General features: G+C 36.4%; 1 protein-coding gene across 8 annotated transcripts in view; it reads left to right on the plus strand.

The window, feature by feature from the left end:
* Nucleotides 1-23,819, plus strand: part of RABGAP1 (RAB GTPase activating protein 1) — a 154,317-nt gene that overhangs the window by 29,977 nt on the left and 100,521 nt on the right. For 6 of the 8 annotated variants that reach the window (XR_006607426.1, XM_004757356.3, XM_045082362.1 and 3 more), the window contains 8 exons: nt 9,455-9,689; nt 10,766-10,970; nt 12,714-12,888; nt 13,481-13,638; nt 20,578-20,688; nt 21,073-21,139; nt 21,816-21,918; nt 22,850-23,019. Coding sequence is in view for 7 of the 8 variants with exons in the window: in XM_004757356.3 (XP_004757413.1) it covers nt 9,455-9,689; nt 10,766-10,970; nt 12,714-12,888; nt 13,481-13,638; nt 20,578-20,688; nt 21,073-21,139; nt 21,816-21,918; nt 22,850-23,019 (1,224 nt within the window). In the remaining variant the exon portion in view is untranslated. Of the gene's footprint in view, nt 1-5,453; nt 5,475-9,454; nt 9,690-10,765; nt 10,971-12,713; nt 12,889-13,480; nt 13,639-20,577; nt 20,689-21,072; nt 21,140-21,815; nt 21,919-22,849; nt 23,020-23,819 lie in introns of those variants that run through there. The other 2 variants (XM_045082364.1, XM_013058777.2) reach the window with 2 other exon arrangements.

The raw sequence follows: 23,819 nt of genomic DNA on the forward strand, positions 1-23,819 counted from the left end.
CTGTTTTTGTTCATGTAACTTCATTGATCTGATACATTGGTGACTGGGCTTGACTGGGATGACTGAATCTTTCTTTTCATTTGGTCTTCTTGGATTTCTTCACAGCAACATGGCAGTCCTAGGGCAGATACGGAAGCGGCAATGCGTCTTTTAAGGCAAAGGCTTAGAGATTACATGGTGTCACTTCTGCCACATTTTATTCGTCAAAGCAAGTCACATGGCCAGTCCAGATTCTGGAGTTTAGGGAAATTGACTTATACCTTTTGATGGAGGAGCTGTAGAGATAATTTGGCTATATTTAATTTTCAACATTAACAGATAAATGCTACAATAGAGATTAACAAAGGGTGATAGAACAGAGAGGATGGAAACCTATGTCAATTTGGGGGAGGAGTCTGAGAAGCCTTCTTGGAAAAGACAATGCTTTAGTTAAGCCTTTTAAAGAAAGGCTTTATGCAATGGTGTGGTTATTAAAAATCTAGGCATTTTTCTTCATAAAATGTTTGGAAAACTCACATCATAATCGGAGAACTTCTCATAAATTCAGAACATGGTGTATTTTCTTTACCTGACTCCTGTGTAGGAATCTTATACCCTTATCTCTTAACCAAAGATACTCTGTAAATATTGGTTGGAGGGTACATTGCTGAGCGAGTACTTCTTTGGTGGAAAGTTCAGTTAGAGGATTTAAAAAAAGTTTTAATCTTTTTCTTCTTGAAAAATTCAGTGGACATTATTTTAGTTGGAAAGAAGTTGCCAAACTGCATTAAAATAGCTGATATAGAAGTCACTCCTCACTTAGAATTGCCTAAGGCAGTCTTCTGACTCAGTTTCTGATATTACTTGTTTTTAGTATCAGGTGATTTTGTCCTCTAATGCAGATCTTTTATTCAGCAAACAAAGTAACGGAACCATGAACACACAGTTTAATTAGGGGGATCATGGTGTTGATGGGGGAGACACATAAGTAACCCAGTCATCAGTGATAAAATTCATCAAGTGCTAGAATATAGATAGGAACAGAATTGTATGACAGCCTAATGCCTAGAAAAGCAAAGAGTAGGTAACAATTTAGCAAAACCTTAAAGAATGATTAAGAATTACTTAAAGAACTGAGTCTGTAATGTGTAGAGAGATGAAAAGAAAAGGGCCCAAAGTCAGGAGCATTGCATATAGTGGAATTGAATATGCTTGCTTTTCTTTTTCTCCCAAATAACCTTTTTGTTGTTCTCTGTAGTTATAAAAATAATGTGTGCTTGATACAGAAAATTCAGACAATAAGAAAAGGAAAACCCAGTCATAATCCCATTATTTTGCAACACAGTCATAAATACTTCGGGTCTGTCTTCAGTTGACCTTTTAGGATGAATTCACAAGGTGCTGTTGCTTCTTCTTTTTAAATTAATGTTAATGATTCCTCGTGGTAATTTTAGGTGGTTTCTCTGCTCCCAACTTCATACAGAAGATAAAGAGGTGGATAGTCAAAACAGCTGCAGTTTATAAATGAGGCACAAAGTAATTTAGTGATTTACCAAAGATCACAGAACAAGTATGTGAGTGGATTTGAGGTTAGTAACGATACTTTCTAGGATCCAAATGGGACTTCGGGTTATTTTGTGCTGTGCTTTCTGGTAAAAGTGAGCTTTATGTACTTGTTTCAGAATGCCTTAGTTTTTATACTGAAGCTGAGTAATATTACTGTCTGAAGCATTGTCATTTATATTTTCATTATGGTCTGACTCAAGTAGTGGGAACTGTAGATATCATGGATGTGTCTTTAATTTTCTGATCATCTATGGATTTCTCAAGGCACACTGTCATTTCCTAAGCATGCCTCTTGAAGACAAAATCCCAAGAAAAAGATCCCGAACTACCTAAAGTAGCTTTGTATAACTGTCAGATCCAGAAGGGCCTAGCTGGTATTGTTGCAGTGACAGGAAACAGGGGCTATAAAGTTAGGAGTAGAAAATTAACTCCAGGAAATGACTCTGGCTGTTGTCTTTGAAACATTTTGTCCCTTTCTTCTATAAATGCAGTTTTGCTCTCAAGGATACAGACCTGTAGCCACTTCTACCGTATAAATTATTACTTTTATTTGATATATTTTGGAAGGATAGGTGTTATTTCAGTAATGGGTCTTTCACATAAATAGTAGGTGTGTTCTTAGTTTTCTCTGGATAATGGAAAGTGGAACTTTTTTTTTTTTAAGTTATTATTTGCTTTTTCAAACCTCAACTCCAGTAGGTGGGTCAGAGTTTATTTAGAAATAGCTGCAAGTGGGGGACGCCTTGCTGGCACAGTTGGTAGAGCATGGGACTCAATCTCAAGGTTTTAAGTTCAAGCCCCACGTGTAGGGACTGGGTGTAGAAATTAACTTAAAATCTTAAAAAAAAAAAATGAAATAGCTGGAAGTGAGGTAGGGAGATACTAATTGGATGCTTACTAATTGGCGGGTACTACCATGTGAGAAATGAGATAATTCCTGTAAAAATCACATATAGTGCCTGAATTATAAACAAATGTCCTATAGTATTATTATTATTATTATTATTATTATTATTATTATTATGTCATTGAACCCTCCTAGAAAGGAAGTCTTTTTTGGACTTCAGAATAAAATTGGTTTGCATCATGCTAACTGGTCTTGCCCAGTATTCTTACTGTAAACATTAAACCTTTAATGACTCAGAATAATAGGAGGAGATGATGGGGTTTTGTTTGTGTTTAAGTAAACAAAGTGAAAATAAAGAATTCATATTTCATTTTTCATAACTAAGCCAAAATCTGTAGAATATTCAATATCAAAATATTTGGCATTTACTCCTTGCATTTATAAAATTCAGTTCAGTAAACATGTATTGTAGGTATATTGTGCAATAAGTATATCCAATGCTTTGGGAATAATATAAAGATAACTTAAGTGGTCTGTGCCATCTAATAATGCCCAGTCTAGTTCAAGGTCTGGTTCTCTAAAACATGTATGCTCATGTGATGGTGGCATCCCTAGGGAGGAAGTAATTACACCCCATATTGCACGATTAAGATATCCCAGAGGAGGTAACAGAATTTAAGCTTGGTCTTAGCAGAAAGAAGGGAAGGATTACTTTCTAGGGAAGGGAATAGTGTATACAAAGTCTAGATGCTTGAAAGTTTATCCTCTGTCCTGGGGAAGGTGAGTAATTTGGTGTGATTGGTAAGAGATGGAAACATAAATTGGGCAAAGTTGTGAAGAATTCATAGACTATAGTTACAAATTTGGGCTTTATCTTAAGGGAATTGAGGAAACATGGGAGGTTTTAAAAGTAAGGTAGTACTTGATCAGAACTAAGCTTTGCAATTGTAACTTCAGTGGCTGTGTGAAAGATAGGTCATAGGAGAGAAAAGGCAAGGAAACTCCTGTCTTCCTAAAAATAGGCTTATGTAAATGAACATTAGCTGTCCTGTGGTATTACCTATGCCGAGAGAGGAAGGAAAAACTGCACAGTTGACAAGGATCAGTAGGATTCATGAGTAATGTGGGGATTAGAGAAGTGAAGGGTGAGGGGTGATCGTGCTCTTTCATTGGCCCACTAAGTGGGTAGTAGTGTAATTCCCTAATTAAAAACAAACAAAAAAACCAGGTGGCACCCGGCTGGGTCAGTTGGTACAGCATGATCTTGGGATCATGAGTTCCAGCGCCACACTGGGCATAGAGCTTCCTTAAAAAAAATAAAGAGGATACAGGAGGAGGAGGAGTCAGTGAGTTAAGTTTGACACACTGTCTGGGGCATCTAGCTGAAGATTTTCTCTCCAGTAGACAGTTGAGGAAGGGGTTGTAGATACATACTAGGGATTGTTTCTGTATCTTGGCAGCAGATGAAGTGGGCACAGGAGAGTCTGTAAACTGAGGTTATTGTTAAAAAACAGAACTCTGGATGAATAGCTTTTGACATGCAAATAGAAAAAATGAGCAGTGTGTTCTCACATTGCATCTTTTATAGAAACCATACTTATTTTCTCTTTTTTAAAAAATAAACTTTAGGGGCGCCTGGGTAATTCAGTCATTAAGCGCCTGCCTTTGTCCCAGAGTCGTGGGATCAACCCCTGCATCAGGCTCCCTGCTCGGCAAGAAGCGTGCTTCTCCCTCTCCCACTCCCCTTGTTTGTGTTCCCTCTCTCGCTGTGTCTCTGTCAAATAAACAAATAAAATCTTTTAAAAATAAATAAATAAATAATAGACCTAATTTTTTAGAGCAGTTTTAGGTTCATAGCAAAATCAAGACGGAGGTACAGAGATTTCTCATTTAACCCCTGCTCTCACAAATGCATAACCTTTGCCACTATCAATATCCCCTTTCTATTTTAAGTTTATTGAGGTAAAATTTACACATAGTAACATGCACCCCTTTTAGGTATATAGTCCTATAAGCTTTCGTGAATGCAAACTCATAACAACCACCATCACCACAATTAAGATGCACAATATTTTTATCACTCCAAAAAGTTCTTTGTGCTTCTTTTTTGTCCTCTTATCTCCTTCCCAGCCCCTGGCAACCAGTGATCTGATTTCTGTCCCTCGAGTTGTGCCTTTTCTAGAATGCCATATAAATGGAATCTTACAAGATGGTGTAGCCTTTTGTGTCTGGCTTATTTTACTCGGAATAATCCATGCTATTGCATGTACTAATAATTCATTCCTTTTTATTGCTGAGTAGTGTTCCATTGTATAGATATTTGCAGTTTGTTTATCCACTAAGCAGCTGATAAACATTTGTGTTCAGTTTTTTGATGATTACGAATAATAGTGCTATAAACATTCACAGGACATATGTTTTAATTTTCTTCATTAAATACCTAGGACTGAGTCATATGGTAAGTGTATATTTAACTATAAAATTCACCGAAAAATGGCTAAAGTGACACTACTGTTTGCATTCCCACCAGCAGTGTTTGAGAGTTTTTTAGTTATTACATATCTTTGCCAATCCTTGGTTATTGTTAGCCTTGTTTTCATTTTAATTTTATCCAAGCTTATAGGTTTGTGGAGGCATCTTGTGGAGGTTTCAGTTTCTCTAATGGCTAATGAATTGAGTTTCTCTCATGTGCTTTTAGTTAGCAATCTCTATACCTTCTTTGGTGAAATGCCCATTTTTAAAATTGGGTGGCTTGTTTCCTTATTGAGTTATAAGACATTCTGGATATAAATCCTTTATCAGATACATATTCACCATGTGTGGCTTATATTTTTATTCTCTTAATGGTGTCTTTTGAGCAGAAGTTTCTAGTTTTATCATTTTATCATTTTTTTTAAAGATTTGTTTTTATTTTAGAGAGCAAGAGTGTAGGGGGAAGGGGCCGAAGGAGAGGGGGAGAGAGTCTCAAGCAGACTCCGTGCTCAGTGCAGAGCCTGAAGGAGGGGCTCAAGCTCACAACCCTGACAGGTCATGACTTGAGCCAGAAGGAGGAATCGGACACTTAACTGACTGTGGCACCCAGGTACATTTTTTTTCTTTTATGCTACTTTTTGTGTCATTAGAAATCTTTGTGTCCCAGGATTTTCACAGATTTTCTCCTTTGTTTTCTTCTGTAAATTTTATAGTTTTAGGATTTACATTTAGACCATGACCCATTTTGTGTTAATTTTTATATGTGATGTGGAGTATTGGCTGAGCGTCATGTTCTTGCATAGGTATAGATGTCAGGTTCATTATTCAGCCCCATTTGTTTTATTCCCTTTCTCCATTAAATTATCTTGCCAACTTTTTTGAAACCAATTGGCCATATATTTGTCATTCTGTTTCTGGATTCCGTTTTGTTCCATTGATCTATATGTCTACCCGTTGGCTAATACTGCAGTGTGTTATTTTAGAAATGATTGTGTTTTCTGTTAAGAATGCTATTGGCAGGGGTGCCTGGGTGGCTCATTGGGTTAAGCTGCTGCCTTTGGCTCAGGTCATGATCTCAGAGTTCTGGGATCGAGCCTCACATCGGGCTCTCTGCTCAGCAGGGAGCCTGCTTCCTCCTCTCTCTCTGCCTGCCTCTCTGCCTGCTTGTGATCTCTCTCTCTCTCTCTGTCAAATAAATAAATAAATAAAATCTTTAAAAAAAGAAGAAGAAGAAGAAGAAGAATGCCATGGCAGGACACCTGGGTGGCTCAGTCAGTTAGGCGTCTGCCTTTGGCTAAAGTCATGATCCTAGGGTCCTAGGATCAAGTTCCACATCCCGCTTCTTCCTCTGCCTGCCACTCTCCTTGCTTGTGCTCTCTCCCTTTCTCTCTCTCCCTCCTTCTCTAACAAATAAATAAATTAAGAAAAAAAAAAAAGAATGCTGTTGGCAACAAGGAACAGTGTGTTTATTTTTTATATTTAACACAGAGTCTAGTGATAAGCAGTCGTTGGTTTGTTTAAGCTGTTCATCAGGATCAGGGGTCAACAAACTGCAGTCTGCTGGCCTAATCTGGCATGCCAACTGTTCTGTAAATCACCTGTAGAGGTTCTTCAAAATGCATATGCCCAGGCTCTACCTCTGAGACTGATTTACTCATTTGTTTGGGAGATGAGGGGGCGGAGGGAGGAGTACATATTTTAATTTTAGCATGCTTCCTGGTGATATGGGTTATTATGCTATGTAGTCATGGTTAAGAACAATTAACCTAAGGTTGGTTCTTAGAGCCTGGTCCCCAGACCAGCACTGTTGCCATCTCCTGGAAACTTTTTAAAAATGCAAATTATCAGGTCCACCTGGACTTACTAAATTAGAATTCAGCTGGGGCTGAACAGTTTGTGTCTTAAAAGTTCTCCAGCAGCTGGAGCGCTTGGGTGACTCAGTGGGTTAAAGCCTCTGCTTTCGGCTCAGGTCATGATCCCAGGGTCTTGGGATCAAGCCCCACATCTGGCTCTCTGCTCAGCAGGGAGCCTGTTCCCTCCTCTCTCTCTCTATCTCTCTCTCTGCCTGTTTCTCTGCCTACTTGTGATCTCTGTCAAATGAATAAATAAAATCTTTTTTAAAAAAAGTTCTTCAGCTGATTCTGATGCATGCCAAAGTTTAAGACCCCTGAAAGGCATGCCTAATGTTTCCTAGATAAGCCTAGGGAAGACTGTCTTGATAAAGAAAACAACAGATGAGCGCTTTAGTGGCTCAGTCAGTTACGTGTATACCTTTGGCTCATGTCACAATCCCAGGGTCCTGGGATCAAGACCTGAATCAGGCTCCCTGCTCAGCAGGGTGTCTACTTCTGCTTCTAAACTCCCTCCCTCACCCCGTCGCCCCCACCCGTGATCTCTTTCTCTCAATCATTGTCTCTCTCTCTCTCAAATAAATAAAATCTTTAAAAAACAAACAAACAGGGTGCCTGGCTGGCTAAGTCCATGGAGCATGCAGTTCTTTATAACAGGGTCATGAGTTCAAGCCCCATGTTGGGCATAGAGATTACTTAATTTAAAAAAAAGTTATTAAATAAAGAAAACAAAAACAATGACAAAAACCTTAACCTGGTTTAAGTATGTGTATTATAATGTCACAGTAATTTTGAAATTAGATCGAAGGTTCACAAATGATCTAACATAATTGTTGAGTACTATATTGACCCTAATCTTCCAAAGCATATGTTGCATTGCTGTTTTTAAACAGTTTTTATAAAATCAAATGTTTGTGTGTGTACATTTCTTTTTCCTAGTTTTTAAGGAAGAGTTGTGGAAATAGAAGGCAGTTCTTATGTTTATAGACTCTGTAAATGAAAGAGGAATGCAAGATAAACATGTACAAACAAAATACAAGTATATAAACGTGTTTTCTTTCAGGTTTAGGTGTATTTTTGTTATTGAAGAATACGTGAAAATGTAGGCAGCCTATCTAACAGAAGACTTGAGTTTAATTACTCTGTAAAACAAAGAACAAAACAGTACTTTGTAACATGTAAAATATAATGTTTTCTCTTTGCTTTAGTTTGCTCTTTTGGTGATAGTCTCCCCAGTTCTAATTACTAATTACACAAACAGGGAGTCTAATATCTTTTCTCCATCTGTGTTCAGGAAGCTGTAACTATCCTATTTATGTTCTTTTTCTTTCCCCTTGGAAAACAGTTTAGGTTCAATTAGAGTATCTTTTATTTACTATAGGTGATGCAGTAATTGCTCTCCAGTTCTGGAAGAATGAGAGGTTAATTGGAACTAAGCTGTGTTTGTTTTTTAGATGGCTTAAAAACTTCTGAAAGTACAACTTCTGAAAGAAGAAATTGGGTTGCATTTGTGGTTGTGTAGGATCAGGCATAACAAAGAATTAAAATTATGGGACCCACTTGTAGTTCCATTAGCAGTAACTGTAAACATAAAATGAAGTTCAGGGAAATACACATTGTCACCGAAGCCACGAGACTGGACACCTGTGTGGCAAGAGTAGCTGACATGTCACATTTCCTTGGGAAAATGTCAGCAAGAAAAAGACTTAAGACTGTTTGTTTCTCAGTTATAATTTACAGCCAAAGGAACTTGAAGCTTATAGAGTTTAAAAAAATTTTTTTTGAACTGGGTTCTTTGGCAGTCCAGAGGTATGTCTGTTATTATTGGAATTTTGCTTCTAACTTCTGTGTTTATTTGACTGACTGGGAAGACCTCATTCTCTTTAACATAGTCTCCTAGCCCCACCCATTTTAACTTGTCAGCTTTTAGTTTTCAGAAAGCCTCCAATCAACCCCCTTTCTTGATCATGACTTTTTCTAAATTGTTTTGTTGAATTTTTTTTTAGTGTTTCTTAAATAAGCATTTAGTGACAGTACTGAGTTTTGTCACTTGTGGTTTTCCCTAGCATCGGGCAGTTTCCACTAGATTTTGCACTTGTTTACTTCCTTATTGAGCAACTAGGAATAAACCATCATGACTCTAGAAAAACACTTGACATTACTGAAATGGTGTGCTTCTCCTCAGGCCATTTTATATATACCAGCTTTATTCCGGTGCCGTCAGAACATTAAGAAACTGTTCATTTCAGAGGAGTCTCCCTTAGGATTACAAGAGACTGACTTACAGTAGGAGTGGTGAAATACATGTGAAAATTTATTACCTAATAAGTCTGTTTCTATGATAACTTCTGTAGGCAAACGCATTTTCCCTGTTTCTTAAAGATTAGAGAAGCCCCTAAAGATACTCCTTTTAATAGATTATTTCTCACCAGACAAGTAAAATTATGGATGTTTTGTTAGTTGAGGCCACTGTAGAAAACTTCAAATAAACACTGTCACATACATTTCTGGGCAATAGTCTCAAATTCACTATACACTTTTTCATGAAAAACTGCGAATTAAGAGAGCAGCTGCAGCTCTTATTTATTGCAGATCTTGACTTATTCTGTTAAAAAAACATTCAGAAGATATCTTTCTATCAAAAGAAATGCTGACAGTTTTCTCTAGAATACGGAACCATTTGAATTAGTACCGGCCTCTCTTTCTCACTTTGCTGATTGCGTGTATTTGTGACCCTTAGATTATAGGGAATGGAAGTGAGCAGCAGCTGCAAAAAGAGCTAGCAGATGTGCTGATGGATCCTCCAATGGACGACCAGCCAGGGGACAAGGAACTTGTGGAAAGGTCACAACTGGATGGTGAAGGAGATGGACCTCTTTCTAACCAACTCTCAGCTTCATCTACCATTAACCCCGTGCCATTAGTAGGGCTTCAAAAACCAGAGATGAGCTTGCCAGTGAAACCTGGACAAGGAGGTTAGGACTGCTGCATTGCTTGCTTAACTGAAGGTTATTGTTTTTAATATGTGAGTGCCCACCCTGTGCTAGGTTTGATTCAGAGCAAGCAAAAACCGTCATCTGTTTTCTAGAATGTTCCGATTCTAGGTTTAGGGGCATATGAGAAGGGTAGGTATACGTACCCTTCTGATTTCCCTTTAAATGTACGTCATGGTTATCAAAGCAAGAGATAACAGCAGTTAAATGACACTGAGGAAGCCTTGTTTCAGAATGTTTCAAGATTTTTCCAAGAAAAGGAATTGGAGGACAGTGTTAGAGATGTGGAGGAATAATGCTTGGGGAAGAGATATTTGCTGCAGGCCTGTATAGATAGCTCTTTGGGAATAGTTGCCAGTTTTTGTTGTTGTTGTTGTTGTTTTAAAGATTTTATTTATTTTATTTGACAGAGAGAGAGATCACAAGTAGCAGAGAGGCAGGCAGAAAGGGAAGCAGGCTCGATGCGGGGCTCGATCCCAGGACACTGAGATCATGACCTGAGCTGAAGGCAGCGGCTTAATCCATGGAGCCACCCAGGCACCCCAGTTGCCAGGTTTTTTAAAAGGCAGCACAGAGAAGGAGGAATAGGGGAATTACAAAGGCTCATTGGGAAAACTAGAGTGTTAAAACTATGCAGCTTTCTTGAGAAAGGGAAAGCAGGGATGTTGGGAGAACATTAAGTAGCTAAGATGATGAATGAGAGAAATAAAGCAATACAGATCAGAAAAAAGAGAATTTTTCAGAGTGGTAAAACACTAAATATATTTTTGACCTAAATGTGAATTTATAAAGTCAGAACAAATTAGAAGAGGCAAAATGTAAATCAGATCTAACCTCAGATCACATTTTAGATTTGGGATTTGACAGTAAAGGAATCCCTGAAAATTTGGGTGTTAGAGTTTTAATGTGAAATTTCTGGCTTTAATGGGCATTTCTTCTGGGGCATTAGCATATTATCTCATTAGTTTTTAATTGTAGACCTAAATGTAACTTGTAAGTTTTTACTTGGTATTCATGTCAACAAAATATTAAAAATGATTTCATTTTCTTTCTTTCAGATTCTGAAGGGTCAAGTCCTTTTACACCAGCTGCCGATGAAGACAGTGTAGTTTTCAGCAAACTAACTTATTTAGGCTGTGCTTCAGTAAATGCACCCAGGAGTGAAGTGGAAGCCTTACGGATGATGTCCATCTTAAGAAGCCAATGTCAGATTTCACTAGACGTTACCCTGTCAGTGCCGAATGTGTCTGAAGGAACCGTGAGGTAAGACCGGCTTCTTGAAATGTTTGGATCAGATTTCTGACCTATAGATTTAGAAAGAAGCAGTAGTGAACAAAATACATAATTACCTTATTCACGTAATATTTAATTCACTTGGTGCTTAACGTCCCAAGGATTGTGACCCTTACGAAAATTACTCATTTGAACAGTTTTTTTAATATTCTTCCCCACCCCACTTGTGTGTGGTACCTTAAAAATTTAAATGTTTTGGGGATAATTGAAATATGTTGACCTGAAAGTATGCCTAACAAATTAATTTATATTTTCCCTGTTCCACCAGTACAGATACTAGCTTGACACATTAGTTCAGTATGAAGTTTCATATTGAATCTAACAACATATTAGAATCAGCAATAATAATATTGACATATCAGAATCAGCATTTTTTAAAAGACTGTTTTGGAGAGAGCACGCACATATATGAGTGGGGAAAGGGGCAAAGGAAGAGGGAAAGAGAATCCTCAAGTAGCTTCCCCACTGAGCACAGAGCCTGATGCAGGGGCTAGATCCCGGGACCCCAAGATTATGACCTGAGCCAAAGAGTCAGACGCTTAATCAACTGAACCACAGGCACCCCAATAATATGAAACTTTTTATAAAACTTGTTTAGTGCTCATTTCTGTGTCCTTCTTAGTAGTTGTTTCCCAACTGAAATTATACTTTGTTCTGATACATTTTAATTCTGTAGACAAGCAAAACCCAGTTTTTCTTGCTCATGTGTTCAGAGTTTTTATCAAAGTGCCTTTGAATGTGGATTAGATCCACTTCCTGTGTATTTCCATTATGCACGGACCCCTAGCTTTCCTCATCAGTGGCCCTGCCCATTCAGTGTTGAAATTGCAGTTTCTTTTTATTACTTTCATATTTGTGTCTTCAGTATCCAGAACAGAGCTTAGAGTATTATAAGTATCATGTAAGTATTTGTTGAACCAATAAGTTTCTTTCTTTTTTTTTTTTTTTGAACCAATACGTTTCTGAATGAATAACACACTTTTGATTTTCAGCGAATGGCATGCTTTTGATTAGTAATTATCTTTTTTTAGGTGTTAACATTTTGTACTTTCTTATTTGCCATGAATCAGAAGAATATGTTTCACTCTGAGAAAACACATCAGTTTTTTGTTTTTTTAAATAATAAAGCAGATTAGGTCATTTTTTTAGGAGGTAGTAAGAAACACAGCTTTAATGATTCATTTTGGTAGTCTGATTTACTCATTGATCTAGTCTTTATTTAGGTGCAGACTATATAGAAAACCTATGTACTTATTGTTTGTCTTTCTGATTGCCTCCCTAAAGCATAAGATTATGTAGGTTTTAGTACCATGGAATTACATAATTAATAATTCAGGAATCCACGTATTGGGGCTTCTGGGTGGCTCAGTCACTAAGCGTCTGCCTTTGGCTCAGGTCATGATCCTAGGGTCCTGGGATCAAGCCCCGCATGGGGCTCCCTGCTTGATGGGAAGCTGGCTCCTCCCTCTCCCACTACCCCTCCCTGCTTGTGTTCCCTCTCTTGCTATCTCTCTGTCAAATAAATAAAATCTTAAAAAAAAAAAGAGGAATCCCCATATAACTTATTTGTTAAGACTTAAGATTAATATGATTAGCATACCAAAAATGGTTTCTATGATCTTGTTAGAAAGATGAGTCTCGAATCATAATATGGATTTAGTGAGAATAGTCCGTAATCCCTCTAAGCTCTTTATAACTTTTTTTCCCAAACAGACTCTTAGATCCTCAGACAAACACTGAAATAGCAAACTACCCTATCTACAAAATCCTCTTCTGTGTCAGAGGGCATGATGGAACTCCCGAGAGTGACTGTTTTGCTTTCACTGAAAGTCATTACAATGCAGAGCTCTTCAGAATACACGTCTTCCGGTGTGAAATACAAGAAGCTGTAAGTCCTTACCAGAAAACTGTCTGCAAATGAAGCTTCACCTTTACCCTCACTGTGTTGAAGTTAATTGCAGTATTTATTATGGTCACTTAATAAGCCAAATGAAATTCTTTGCTGATGTTTTATTGACTCCAGCCTGATGGGCTGAAATCTAAAGAAACTAAAAGTTTGGGTAACCAGAACGTTGTTGCTAAGAGTGCTTGAGACCAAGACTGCTTCTTGATAGGTATCTTGGTTTCAGGAATGACACATTTCCCAAACTGTTCTTTTAAAGCTAATCTTGTAGGCCTTTTTTTTTTTTTTTAAACTGTAATAAATATATTCAGATTGTTCCTAACAATTTAGGAAATCATTTTTCAGTTGGATTTCTTGTGTTTATAACCATTTCTTTTTTAAAACCCTTTCTCTGGCCATTTTTAGTGTTGCTTGCTTTCTAGGCCTAACAAATTAGGTAATTTACCAAAAGAAATCAGTGAGGGAGAGATGAATTACTACCCGCCCCAACACACACACAAAATAGGTAACTTTCAGCCTTAATAAAGGTATTTTATTTCTTTGGATAACAGCCCATTTTCTAATTTGTCTGCTGTAGGTAAGCCGGATACTTTACAGTTTTGCCACTGCCTTCCGCCGTTCTGCCAAGCAGACCCCACTTTCAGCAGCTGCTGCACCCCAGACTCCTGACAGTGACATCTTTACCTTCTCTGTGTCTTTAGAAATAAAAGAAGATGATGGTAAAGGTTATTTTAGGTAGGATATTTTATTCTTTTCTTTTCTTTTTTTTTGATTGAAGTTTGTATTAACATGGTGTATCATCTGTGGTTCAAGGGAAACTCTGGGTCAGGTTATTTAACTTTCATGTATAAAATGTTTGCTTTTTTTTTAAAGATTGCTTTTATAGGTAGAGTTTTTTATATTGTAAGTGCTAAACGGAAATAGGCAACTTTGCAGAGGAAAGGTTTTTTAATTTAAATTTATTTAAATTTTAATTTCAGTATAATCAACATACAGTGATATATTAGTTTCAGGTATGTCATGTAGAGATTTAAAAGTTCTGTACGCTACGCAGCACTCACCACAGTAAGTGGTTTCTTAAACCCCGTCACCTCTCTCACCCATTCCACTTACCTTCCTCCCTCTGGTAACCATCAGTTTGTTCTGTATGGTTAAGAGTCTGATTTTTGGGTTGTCTCTTTTTTTCTTTGTTATTTTGTTTCTTAAGTTCCATGTGTAAGTGAACTCATATGGTCTTTGTCTTTCTTTAATAATGGAAGCAGCTCAAGTGTCCATCAATAGATGAATGGATAAAGAAGATGTGATAATTATATATAATGGAATACTACTCAGCCATAGAAATGGAATGAAATCTTGCCATTTGCAACAGCATGGATGAGGGTATAATGTTAAGTGAAAAAAGTCAGTCAGAAAAAGGCTGATTCCTTTCTTTTCATTTTTTGTCTTTATGGCTGAGTAATAATAGTCCGTGGTATGCATTTGCGTGTATATACACACACACACCCCCCAATCTTCTTTATCCATTCATCTACTGATGGACACTTGGGCTGCTTTCCTGGTTGGGCTATTTAAATAATGCAGCAGTAAACATAGGGCTGCATGCATCTTTTGGAATTAATGTTTTCATATTCTTTGGGTAAATACCCAGTAGGGAAATGACTGGATCATAAGGTAGTAAGTACTGTTTTCCACAGTGGCTGCACTAGTTTGCATTCCCCTCGGTAGTGCACCAGGGTTCCTTTTTCTCCACATCCTCACCAACACTTGTTATTTCTTGTCATTTTTGATACTAGCCATTCTGACAGGTGTGAGGTGACACCTTATTGTGGTTTTGATTTGCATTTCCCCAGTAATGAGTGATGTTGAGCATCCTTTCCTGTGTCTGTTGACCATCTGTATATCATCTTTGGAGAAACGTCTTTTCATGTCTTCTGTTCATTTTTAAATTGGGTTATTTGTCTTTTGGGTGTCGAGTTGTGTAAGTTTTGTGGGTTTTTTTTTCTTTTTGAAGACTAACTTTGTTTGTCAGAGAGAGTGAGCACACAAGCAGGGAGAGCAGCAGGCAGAGGGAGAAGCGGGCCCCCTGACTTGATCCCAGGATCCTGGGATCCTGACCTAAGCTGAAGGCAGATATGCTTAACTGACTGAGCCACATAGGCGTCCTGTATAAGTTCTTTATATACTTTGGATACAAACCCTTTATTGGATATATCATTTGCAGATACCTTCTCCAGTTCAGAAGGTTGTCTTTTAGTTTTGTTGATTGTTTTGTTTGCGGTGCAGAAGTTTTTATTTTGTTTACAATAATTTAGTTTTGCTTTTGTTTCCCTTGCATTAGGGGACATACCTAGAAAAATGTTGCTGTAGCTAATGTCAGAGAAATTATTGCCTGTGTTCTCTTCTAGGATTTTTTTTTGGTTTCAGGACTCACATTTAGGTCTTTAATCCATTTTCAGTTTATTTTTGTGTATGGTGTAAGAAGGTGGTCCAGTTTCATTGTTTTGAATGTTGCTGTCCAGTTTTTCCAGGACCATTTGTTGAAGAGATGGTCTTTTCCCCATTGTATATTCATTATTCCTTGTCCAAGATTAATTGACCATATAATTGTGGGTTTATTTCTGGGTTCTCTGTTCTGTTCCATTGGTTTATATATCTGTTTTTGTGCCAGTACTGTACTGTTTTCCTTAGAGCAGCTTTGTCATGCATCTTTAAATCTGGGATTGTGATACCTTCACTTTTGTTCTCTTTTTCAAGATTACTTTGGCTATTCAGAGTCTTTGTGATGTCATGCAAATTTTAGGAGCATTTGTTCTAGTTTTGTGAAAAATGCTGTTGGCATTTTGATAGACACTGCAATAAATCTGTAGATTGCTTTGGATGATATAGACATTTTGTTCTCCCAATCCATGAGCATGGAATATCTTTCCGTTTATTTGTGTTGTCTTCAGAGTATAGGTCTTTGGCTGCTTTGGTTAAGTTTATTTCTAGGTTTACTGTTTTTGATGCAGTTTTAAATGGGACTTTTTAAAAAATTAACATATAATGTATTATTTGCCCAAGGGGTACAGGTCTGTGAATCATCAGGCTTACGCACTTCACAGCACTCACTACAGCACATAACCTCCCCAATGTCCATAACCCAACCACCCTCTCCATACCCCTGCCCCAGCAACCCTCAGTTTGTTTTGTGAGATTAAGAGTCTCTTATGGATTGTCTCCCTCCCGATCCCATCTTGTTTCATTTTTTTTCCCCTACCCCCTAAATGCCCCAATTTGCCTCTCAAATTCCCCATATCAGGGAGATCATACGATAATTGTCTTTCTCTGATTGACTTATTTCACTTAGCCTAATACGATCTAGTTCTATCTACGTTGTTCCAAATGGCAAGATTTCATTTTTTCTGATGGCTGCATAGTATTCCATTGTATAGATATACCACATCTTCTTTATCCATTCTTCTGTTGATGGACATGTAGGTTCTTTCCATAATTTGGCTATTGTGGACATTGCTGCTATAAACATTCGGGTGCACGTGCCCCTTCGGATCATTACATTTGTATCTTTAGGGTAAATACCTAGTAGTGCGATTGCTGGATTGTAGGGTAGCTCTATTTTCAACTTTTTGAGGAACCTCCATGCTGTTTTCTGGAGTGGCTGCACCAGCTTGCATTCCCACCAATAGTGTAGGAGGGTTCCCCTTTTCTGCGCATCCTCGCCAGCATCTGTCGTTTCCTGACTTGTTAATTTTACCCGTTCTGACTGGTGTGAGGTGGTATCTCATTGTGGTTTTGATTTGTATTTCCCTGATGCCAAGTGATGGTGAGCTCTTTTTCATGTGTCTCTTGGCCATCTGAATGTCTTTGCAGAAATGTCTGTTCATGTCCTCTGAATGGGACTGTTTTTTTCATTTCTCTTTTTAAGAGGCAAGGTTTGAAGAATTTTAAAGCTATTAAATTCTTTTGTATGGGGAAATACGTTACGTTACTATGTTCTTTTAGACAGAGTAACCAGCTGACTGCTGATATGAAGTATGACAGTATTTAAGCAAGCTGGATTTGTAGCTGCATTTGTTTTGCTGATTCTTTTGGTCTTTTTTTGGCTGGTTAATTTGTTTTAATAATCTAAAAGTCTTAAGGCTGTTGACATCAGTTTTTCCATTAAAGTTTACCTGAACACATTGGATGAGGAGAAATGGAGTCTGTGTCTGAAGTCTTAATCTTGCATATAGGGTCAGAAATAACTGGCTTGGGCTTTTACGTAAAATGATACTTTAGAGTAGTGGAAAGAACCCTAGAATAGAAATACTTAGATTTAGTTTAATTATTGCTACTATTAACACTGTGAACTTTTCCAAGTTTTTTTATATCTCCTGGCAGTAGTTTCCTTACTTATAAAATAAGTTGGCTAGACTCTAAAGTGCTTTCTAACTTTAAACTACTACAGTTACAGATGATTTTTTTTTTTCCTTTATAACCCATATCACATATTAGGTGCTTCTTGGATCATAATTGATAGTTGCATATTCAGAGTGTCTCCTTTATGATTACCTCATAAAATGGGTAAAATGAAATTACATTAAAATATGAATGTTTTCTACTATTTTGCTTTCAAATTAGAAAACACAGTGACTGGTTTGTTTGAACAACTGATAACAATTGGTCTCCCTGCAAAGACTTTTGGAATTATCATGCCATCTGGTGGCCAATTTCATGTACAATGCAGCTTCAACTTTGATTTGTGCACTGAAATATTAGACATGGTCTGTGGTCTGTGCCCACTCAATAGCTGTATTTCTGTTCGCACTGCAACTTTGAGATATGCTGCTTCCCGCAGTGTATATGCCGGCCCTAGGAAGTGGAAATTATAATCTTTAAACTTTGTAACAGTTTTTTTCCTTTTTAAGAAACAAAAGTTTCTTTAAACTCCATTTTCCCCCTTTAGTAAAGAAATTTATGTAGATCCCTTTTATAAATTTCAATTACAAATAGGAACGATGTCTAAGATCTCAGAAGCACTAAACTGCTTCTTAGGCATGTTCAAGGTAGAATGATCATAATCACAGACATCCCTGTTCACCCTCATACCAAGGGGTTGCTATATGAAAAATCCCTAGATGGTCATTTTGCTTTTTGCATTTGTCAGGGCTTTGTTATTTTTTTTTAACGTGGTTTTATTGAATTTGTTGTTTATGGTAAAAATAGTGTTGTGTAGGCCTATCATAGTGATAGTGACTTGTTGAAAATTAGCATCTCTTTATCAGATTTGAACAGGTCAAACAGCTGTTTTTTTCTAGTGATTCTGTAAACATTGAGGTACCCAAAGAATTGTCAAGATGTATGTTCCCCTTAATACTTTTTGTAATAATAAAATTAAAAGGTGGAAGTTAAATGTTCACCAGAATAGAATAATTAAAATATGATGCATTTCACAATATATACAAATGTCAAAACATTGCTATACACCTCAAATAAATATAATGTTGTATGTCTGTTATATTTCACTAAAAACATGGTGGTGCACCCATATGACTTAGCATCTATCCAAAAAATATAGGTGTAATAAGTAACCATAACACAAGATAGATTGTGGTTTTACTCTAACAATGCTGTGACATTTAGTGATATTTCACCAAAAACATGGTGGTGCACCCATATGACTTAGCATCTATCCAAAAAATACAGGTGTAATAAGTAACCATAACACAAGATAGATTGTGGTTTTACTCTACAATGCTGTGACAAGACTTAATGCTCTTCTTTTCATCCTTGAAAAGGTATAATTCTTAATATTACAAACCTACTTTCATTTTAGCCCTTAGGAAGATTGAACGTTTTCATTTATAACATTCAGAGCACTTTTTGTCTTATTTATTCTACCATATAATCCCATTAGATATGCTGGGTATTTGATACTTTCCTTGTTTTATAAGTTAAGAAGCCTGGGGAAGTTAAACCTGGATCTCAGTATTATAATTTATATAATAGGAAATCAATATAAAATTATTGGGGTGGATCTGTTCAGTGATATGATGACAAAACTAGAAATATAATCTCCTTGAAGTTCACTTCACTGCCCACTCTGTTCCTGTTAATAGGGCTTCTCCTTGTACTTCAGCATTAAGACACCAGAGACAACTTTGTATTTGCTGTTGTCTTAAATACTACTAAGAGATGGGATTATATTTATTTCTCTGTCAGCATTTGTAGAACATAAAGAGTAGTGTAGCTTTTATCATTTAAAAGTTGAGACCTGTGTACATATCCTTAGAGGTGAAAATTCTGTCAGCCACAAATGTTTAATAGTTTGGTATGCAGACATTTTTCTTTGCACGTTTGTCATTTCCAGACTCCCTTGCTAAGATTCTTCAGTTTTCTTTTCTTTTCTCTCTCCTTCTCTTTTTTAAAAGATTTTATTTTAAAGTAATCTCTACACCCAACATGGGGCTCAGACTTAACAACCCTGAGATCAGCCCTCAGTCACTGACTGAGCCAGCCAGGCACCCAGATTCTTTGATTTTCTTTTTTTTTTTTTTTTTTTTTTTTTTTTTTTTTTTTTTTTTTTTTAAAGATTTTATTTATTTATTTGACAGAGAGAAATCACAAGTAGATGGAGAGGCAGGCAGAGAGAGAGAGAGGGAAGCAGGCTCCCTGGTGAGCAGAGAGCCCGATGCGGGCCTTGATCCCAGGACCCTGAGATCATGACCTGAGCCGAAGGCAGCGGCTTAACCCACTGAGCCACCCAGGCGCCCGATTCTTTGATTTTCTTATTCTGAGTTTCAGAGAGTGTTTTTGAATTGGTTACTCTCTAAGTAAAGATGGCCTTCAAACTAACTTTTTATCTTCAGAGCCACTTTTTCCTTTGAGTCAGTACCTGGAAATCTCATTTAGCCTTTTATAGTACCTTTTAATGGTTCTACTGCCATTATTATTTTAAAGTTATACAGTACCAAGACATAATTTGTATTTGCGGCACATTGGCAGATTGCCATTGGCAGATATTTGCTTTTAGAACAGAGGGGCCAGAGAAAGTGGTGTGTGGGAGAGTAGGGGATTACTTTGGTAAATTCTAATTTTAAGGATATTTTCAATTTTTTTTCTTAAGTAGATGTTTAACTATATCCTTAGTATTATTTTTATAGTTACTGCACAGGTGAATAATAAGGTTATTACTGCTTAAGGGAAGCACTAAGCAACAGTTTACTGTTGGCCATATTTTCCTTATCTCTATTATTTTTTGAAGGTACCTTGTTTAGAAATTCAAAAGATCTATGATTATTTTTTTTATTACATATTTAAACAAATAAGGCAGTAATTATTTGTAAAAAAAAAAAAAACGTGACTAAGTTAAAAGAAAATTAACATTTTTTTTGAGTACCTATGTGTTAGATGCCTGCTAGGTGCTTTATAGATATCTAACTTAACAACAACAGAAGATTAAGAAATTAAAGCCACATTTTAGGGAACATATGAGTTTTTTCTAGCTGTTACAAATTGTTTAGTGGATTATATACAGCAATGATAATATTTTCACTGAAGAGGTTGATGATGATTTTTAAATTTCTGTTATGACTTGAAAACCAGGCATAGAAAAGAATCCTAGATTCAAGGGAAGTTGTTCTAGTATATGTCACAAGAAAATACTTTGCAAAATTAATGAAACATGCTGTTCTACAGTGCAGTTCCTAAAGAGAAGGACAGACAGTGCTTTAAACTTCGCCAAGGAACTGATAAGAAAATTGTCATCTATGTGCAACAAACAACTAATAAAGAGCTGGCCATTGAAAGGTAAACATTTTTAGTAAATTCAGCTTAAACATAAATTCTGGTTTTTATCAATCCAGTGGAGTAACCATATACTGTATTCAGAAATGTATTTGGAAGAATTTTGTTCTCTGGGGAATTCTTTGGTCTATTGAAGTGAATACTTTGTTCACTTTTAATTAACTCCTATAAATCTTCAGCTAATATGCTGACTTTCGCTATGTGATAATGAAAGACACATAGAATTTGTTGATGTAAATTAAAGAAGTAAGGTTATTTGGGCAATACTAGTTTATTGATAATTTTAATGTGTCCTTTATCCATCAATAAGAATTTTAAATGACCTAATTTAAACATCTTTTTTTTATATTATCTTCTTTGCAAATTTATGCCTGTTCTTTCTTGCAGGTGTTTTGGTCTTCTCCTTAGCCCAGGAAAAGATGTACGAAATAGTGACATGCACTTGTTAGATTTGGTAAGACTTGCTTTTCATTTTAAGGTTATACACTATTTCCATGATAAAGGGTTCACTTCATCTGACCTGAATCTGATGGTAAAGGACTTCTATGAAGGTGTTCTTATGAGCTGCAGTAGCAGTAAACAAAGATAAGGAATTTCCTCATTTCTGACTTGATATTTATTAGTCTGACCTTAGACCTATTTAGTCTAAGCCTCAGTTTTATCACTGTATGATAGAGAATAATCCTTGTTTATAATTTAAGGTTGAAGTTGGAATCAAAGAAAAGGTTCACGAGAGTAGATACTATCATGAGTTTTATAAATGTAGGTAGTATTAGTATTGTTGCTATTATGAAAATCTTTATTTTCAAAACTGAAATTTATGTGATAATTATGCACTTGTCAGAAGCATTCAGCATAGACTCAGGTGGTAAATTTCTCTGAATTTGTAGTTTGATATGATTTCTAAGCATTTACTTCATAATTTTTTCAGGAGTTTTTGCATAAATAATTGGCGTATCTTTTATTTTAACTGCAGTCAGTCTCATTCACATATATTTCTATCTGTTTTTAAAATATCTGGCCCTCTTTCATATTCTTACATTTTTATGACTCATTCTTTTAAAGGCAGCAAAATGGGAATTAGCTGTTGTTACTTTATTTTGGCATTAATGTTTGTCTTTACTCTTTAGGAATCTATGGGCAAAAGTTCAGATGGAAAGTCCTATGTTATCACTGGGAGCTGGAATCCAAAATCTCTACCTTTTCAAGTTGTAAACGAAGAAACTCCTAAAGGTGATGCAGATTGCTGATATCACGAACAGAAATTTTAGTCCCCAAAGATACCCAAACCTTAGGACCACTTATTTGACAAATATCAGTATTTTCTTTAATTCTGGTGAAACCAAAGAATTTGTTATAGGTCTTTGAGTTTATTATTAAATTTGACCTATAAACAAAGTATCATTCCCCTCCCTTATTTTTCCCTCCTGTCTTAATTTTTCACTTCCCTGTTTCCTTTTCTATTCGTGTACTTACTTATATACAGAATTCTAAATTTTATTTTTGTGGAAAGATAATATATGCACATATGGTTAAAAATTAAAAGGATATGGAGGGAAAAGTAAGACTCTACCACGGTCCTCAGGGCCCTACCCCAAGGGGACCATAGGGACCAGTTTCTTATGTAGCTTTTCAGATACCCTTTGTGCAGAAACCACCTTTTTCAAGTTATTTCCTACTGTTTCTGAATGTCATTTAGTGGCTGCATAATATTCTCTCCTGAAAATGTAACATTATTTGCGTAACTAGTGTCTCCTATTGAGCATTTATTTTTTTCACCTTCATTTTTTTCTTGTTACTCATAGCACTATAGATAAATGGATAAGTTAACCAAGATTTTAAAAGTTGAGAATCTCCACTGTTGGTGAAAGTGGCATGAAGAGGCCATATGCCACTTTTGCAAATCAATTTGACAGAACATTTCATAAACTTTTATATAATGCCGTCACTAATTACAAGGAGTCTACCCAAGCAAAGAATTCTCAGTACAGAAAAAGAGTTTTCAAAACAGCAATGTATCTGATTACTTTAGATTTTGATTTAATTAATGGATTACCTTAAGCTATCTTGAAAGTTTGTGAGAAAAGTAACTAATTTTACATTAATTGTATGAGCAAATATATTTCCGTTTTTTTTATTTGCTTCTCCCCACCTCTCTCTCTAGATAAAGTGCTGTTTATGACCACAGCTGTTGATTTGGTAATAACAGAAGTACAGGAGCCTGTTCGATTTCTCATAGAGACAAAAGTCCGCGTTTGCTCACCTAATGAAAGATTATTCTGGCCCTTCAGCAAACGTAGTACTACTGAAAATTTCTTTTTGAAACTAAAACAGGTACTACACTTTCTTATAAATATGGGAGGGAGGTAGATAAAGGAGAAACTATTTTTGAGGCTGATTTATCATGAAGCTAAATTGTCACTTTTATCTTTAAATAGTCATGTGTATTTTAAACATATTAAGAGGAGAAGTGTCTTTTATTTTTACCCACCTATTTATCATTTTTTTTTCTCTTCATTTCCTCCTCAAGAACCAGGTTCTTGTCTGATCTTACTTGCCTTCAATCTGGAGAACTGATTTTAAGATTTCTTCTGGTGGCCATCCACTAAAGTCCTATAACTCTTAGACTTCTTTATCTGAACATGGTTTTATTTCACCTTCATTCCAGTGGGATATTTTCACTGGCTGTAGTATTTCTGGATTGACATTTTTTTTTTCTTTTAGCCTTTTAAAGATGTCATCTCAGTCTCCTGGCACATTGTTTTTGATGTGAAGTTAGGGTGCATTTATTGATACTCTTTCTCTGTCTGGAATGAGTCACTTTTTCCTAACTGCTTTTAAGATTATTTTTTATCTTTGATTTTCAGACATATAAATATGATGTGCCTAGGCATGATATTCTTTGTCTCACTTGGGTTTGTTGAACTTCTTGAATTTTTATTTATTTATTTGACACAGAATGAGAGAGGGAGGAGTGAGAGAGGGAGAAAAAGACTCCCCACTGAGCAGGGAGCCCAATGTGTGGCTGGATCCCAGGACCTTGGGTTCATGACCCCAGCCAAAGCAGACTTAACCTACTGAGCCACCTAGGTGCCCCAAACTTCTTGAATTTTTCAAGTTTTGTTTTATCAATT

This window comes from Mustela putorius, unplaced genomic scaffold (genome assembly GCF_011764305.1).
Source record: "Mustela putorius furo isolate JIRA1106 unplaced genomic scaffold, ASM1176430v1.1 tig00000596_pilon_pilon_pilon, whole genome shotgun sequence".
Taxonomy (NCBI): Eukaryota; Metazoa; Chordata; class Mammalia; order Carnivora; family Mustelidae; genus Mustela; species Mustela putorius.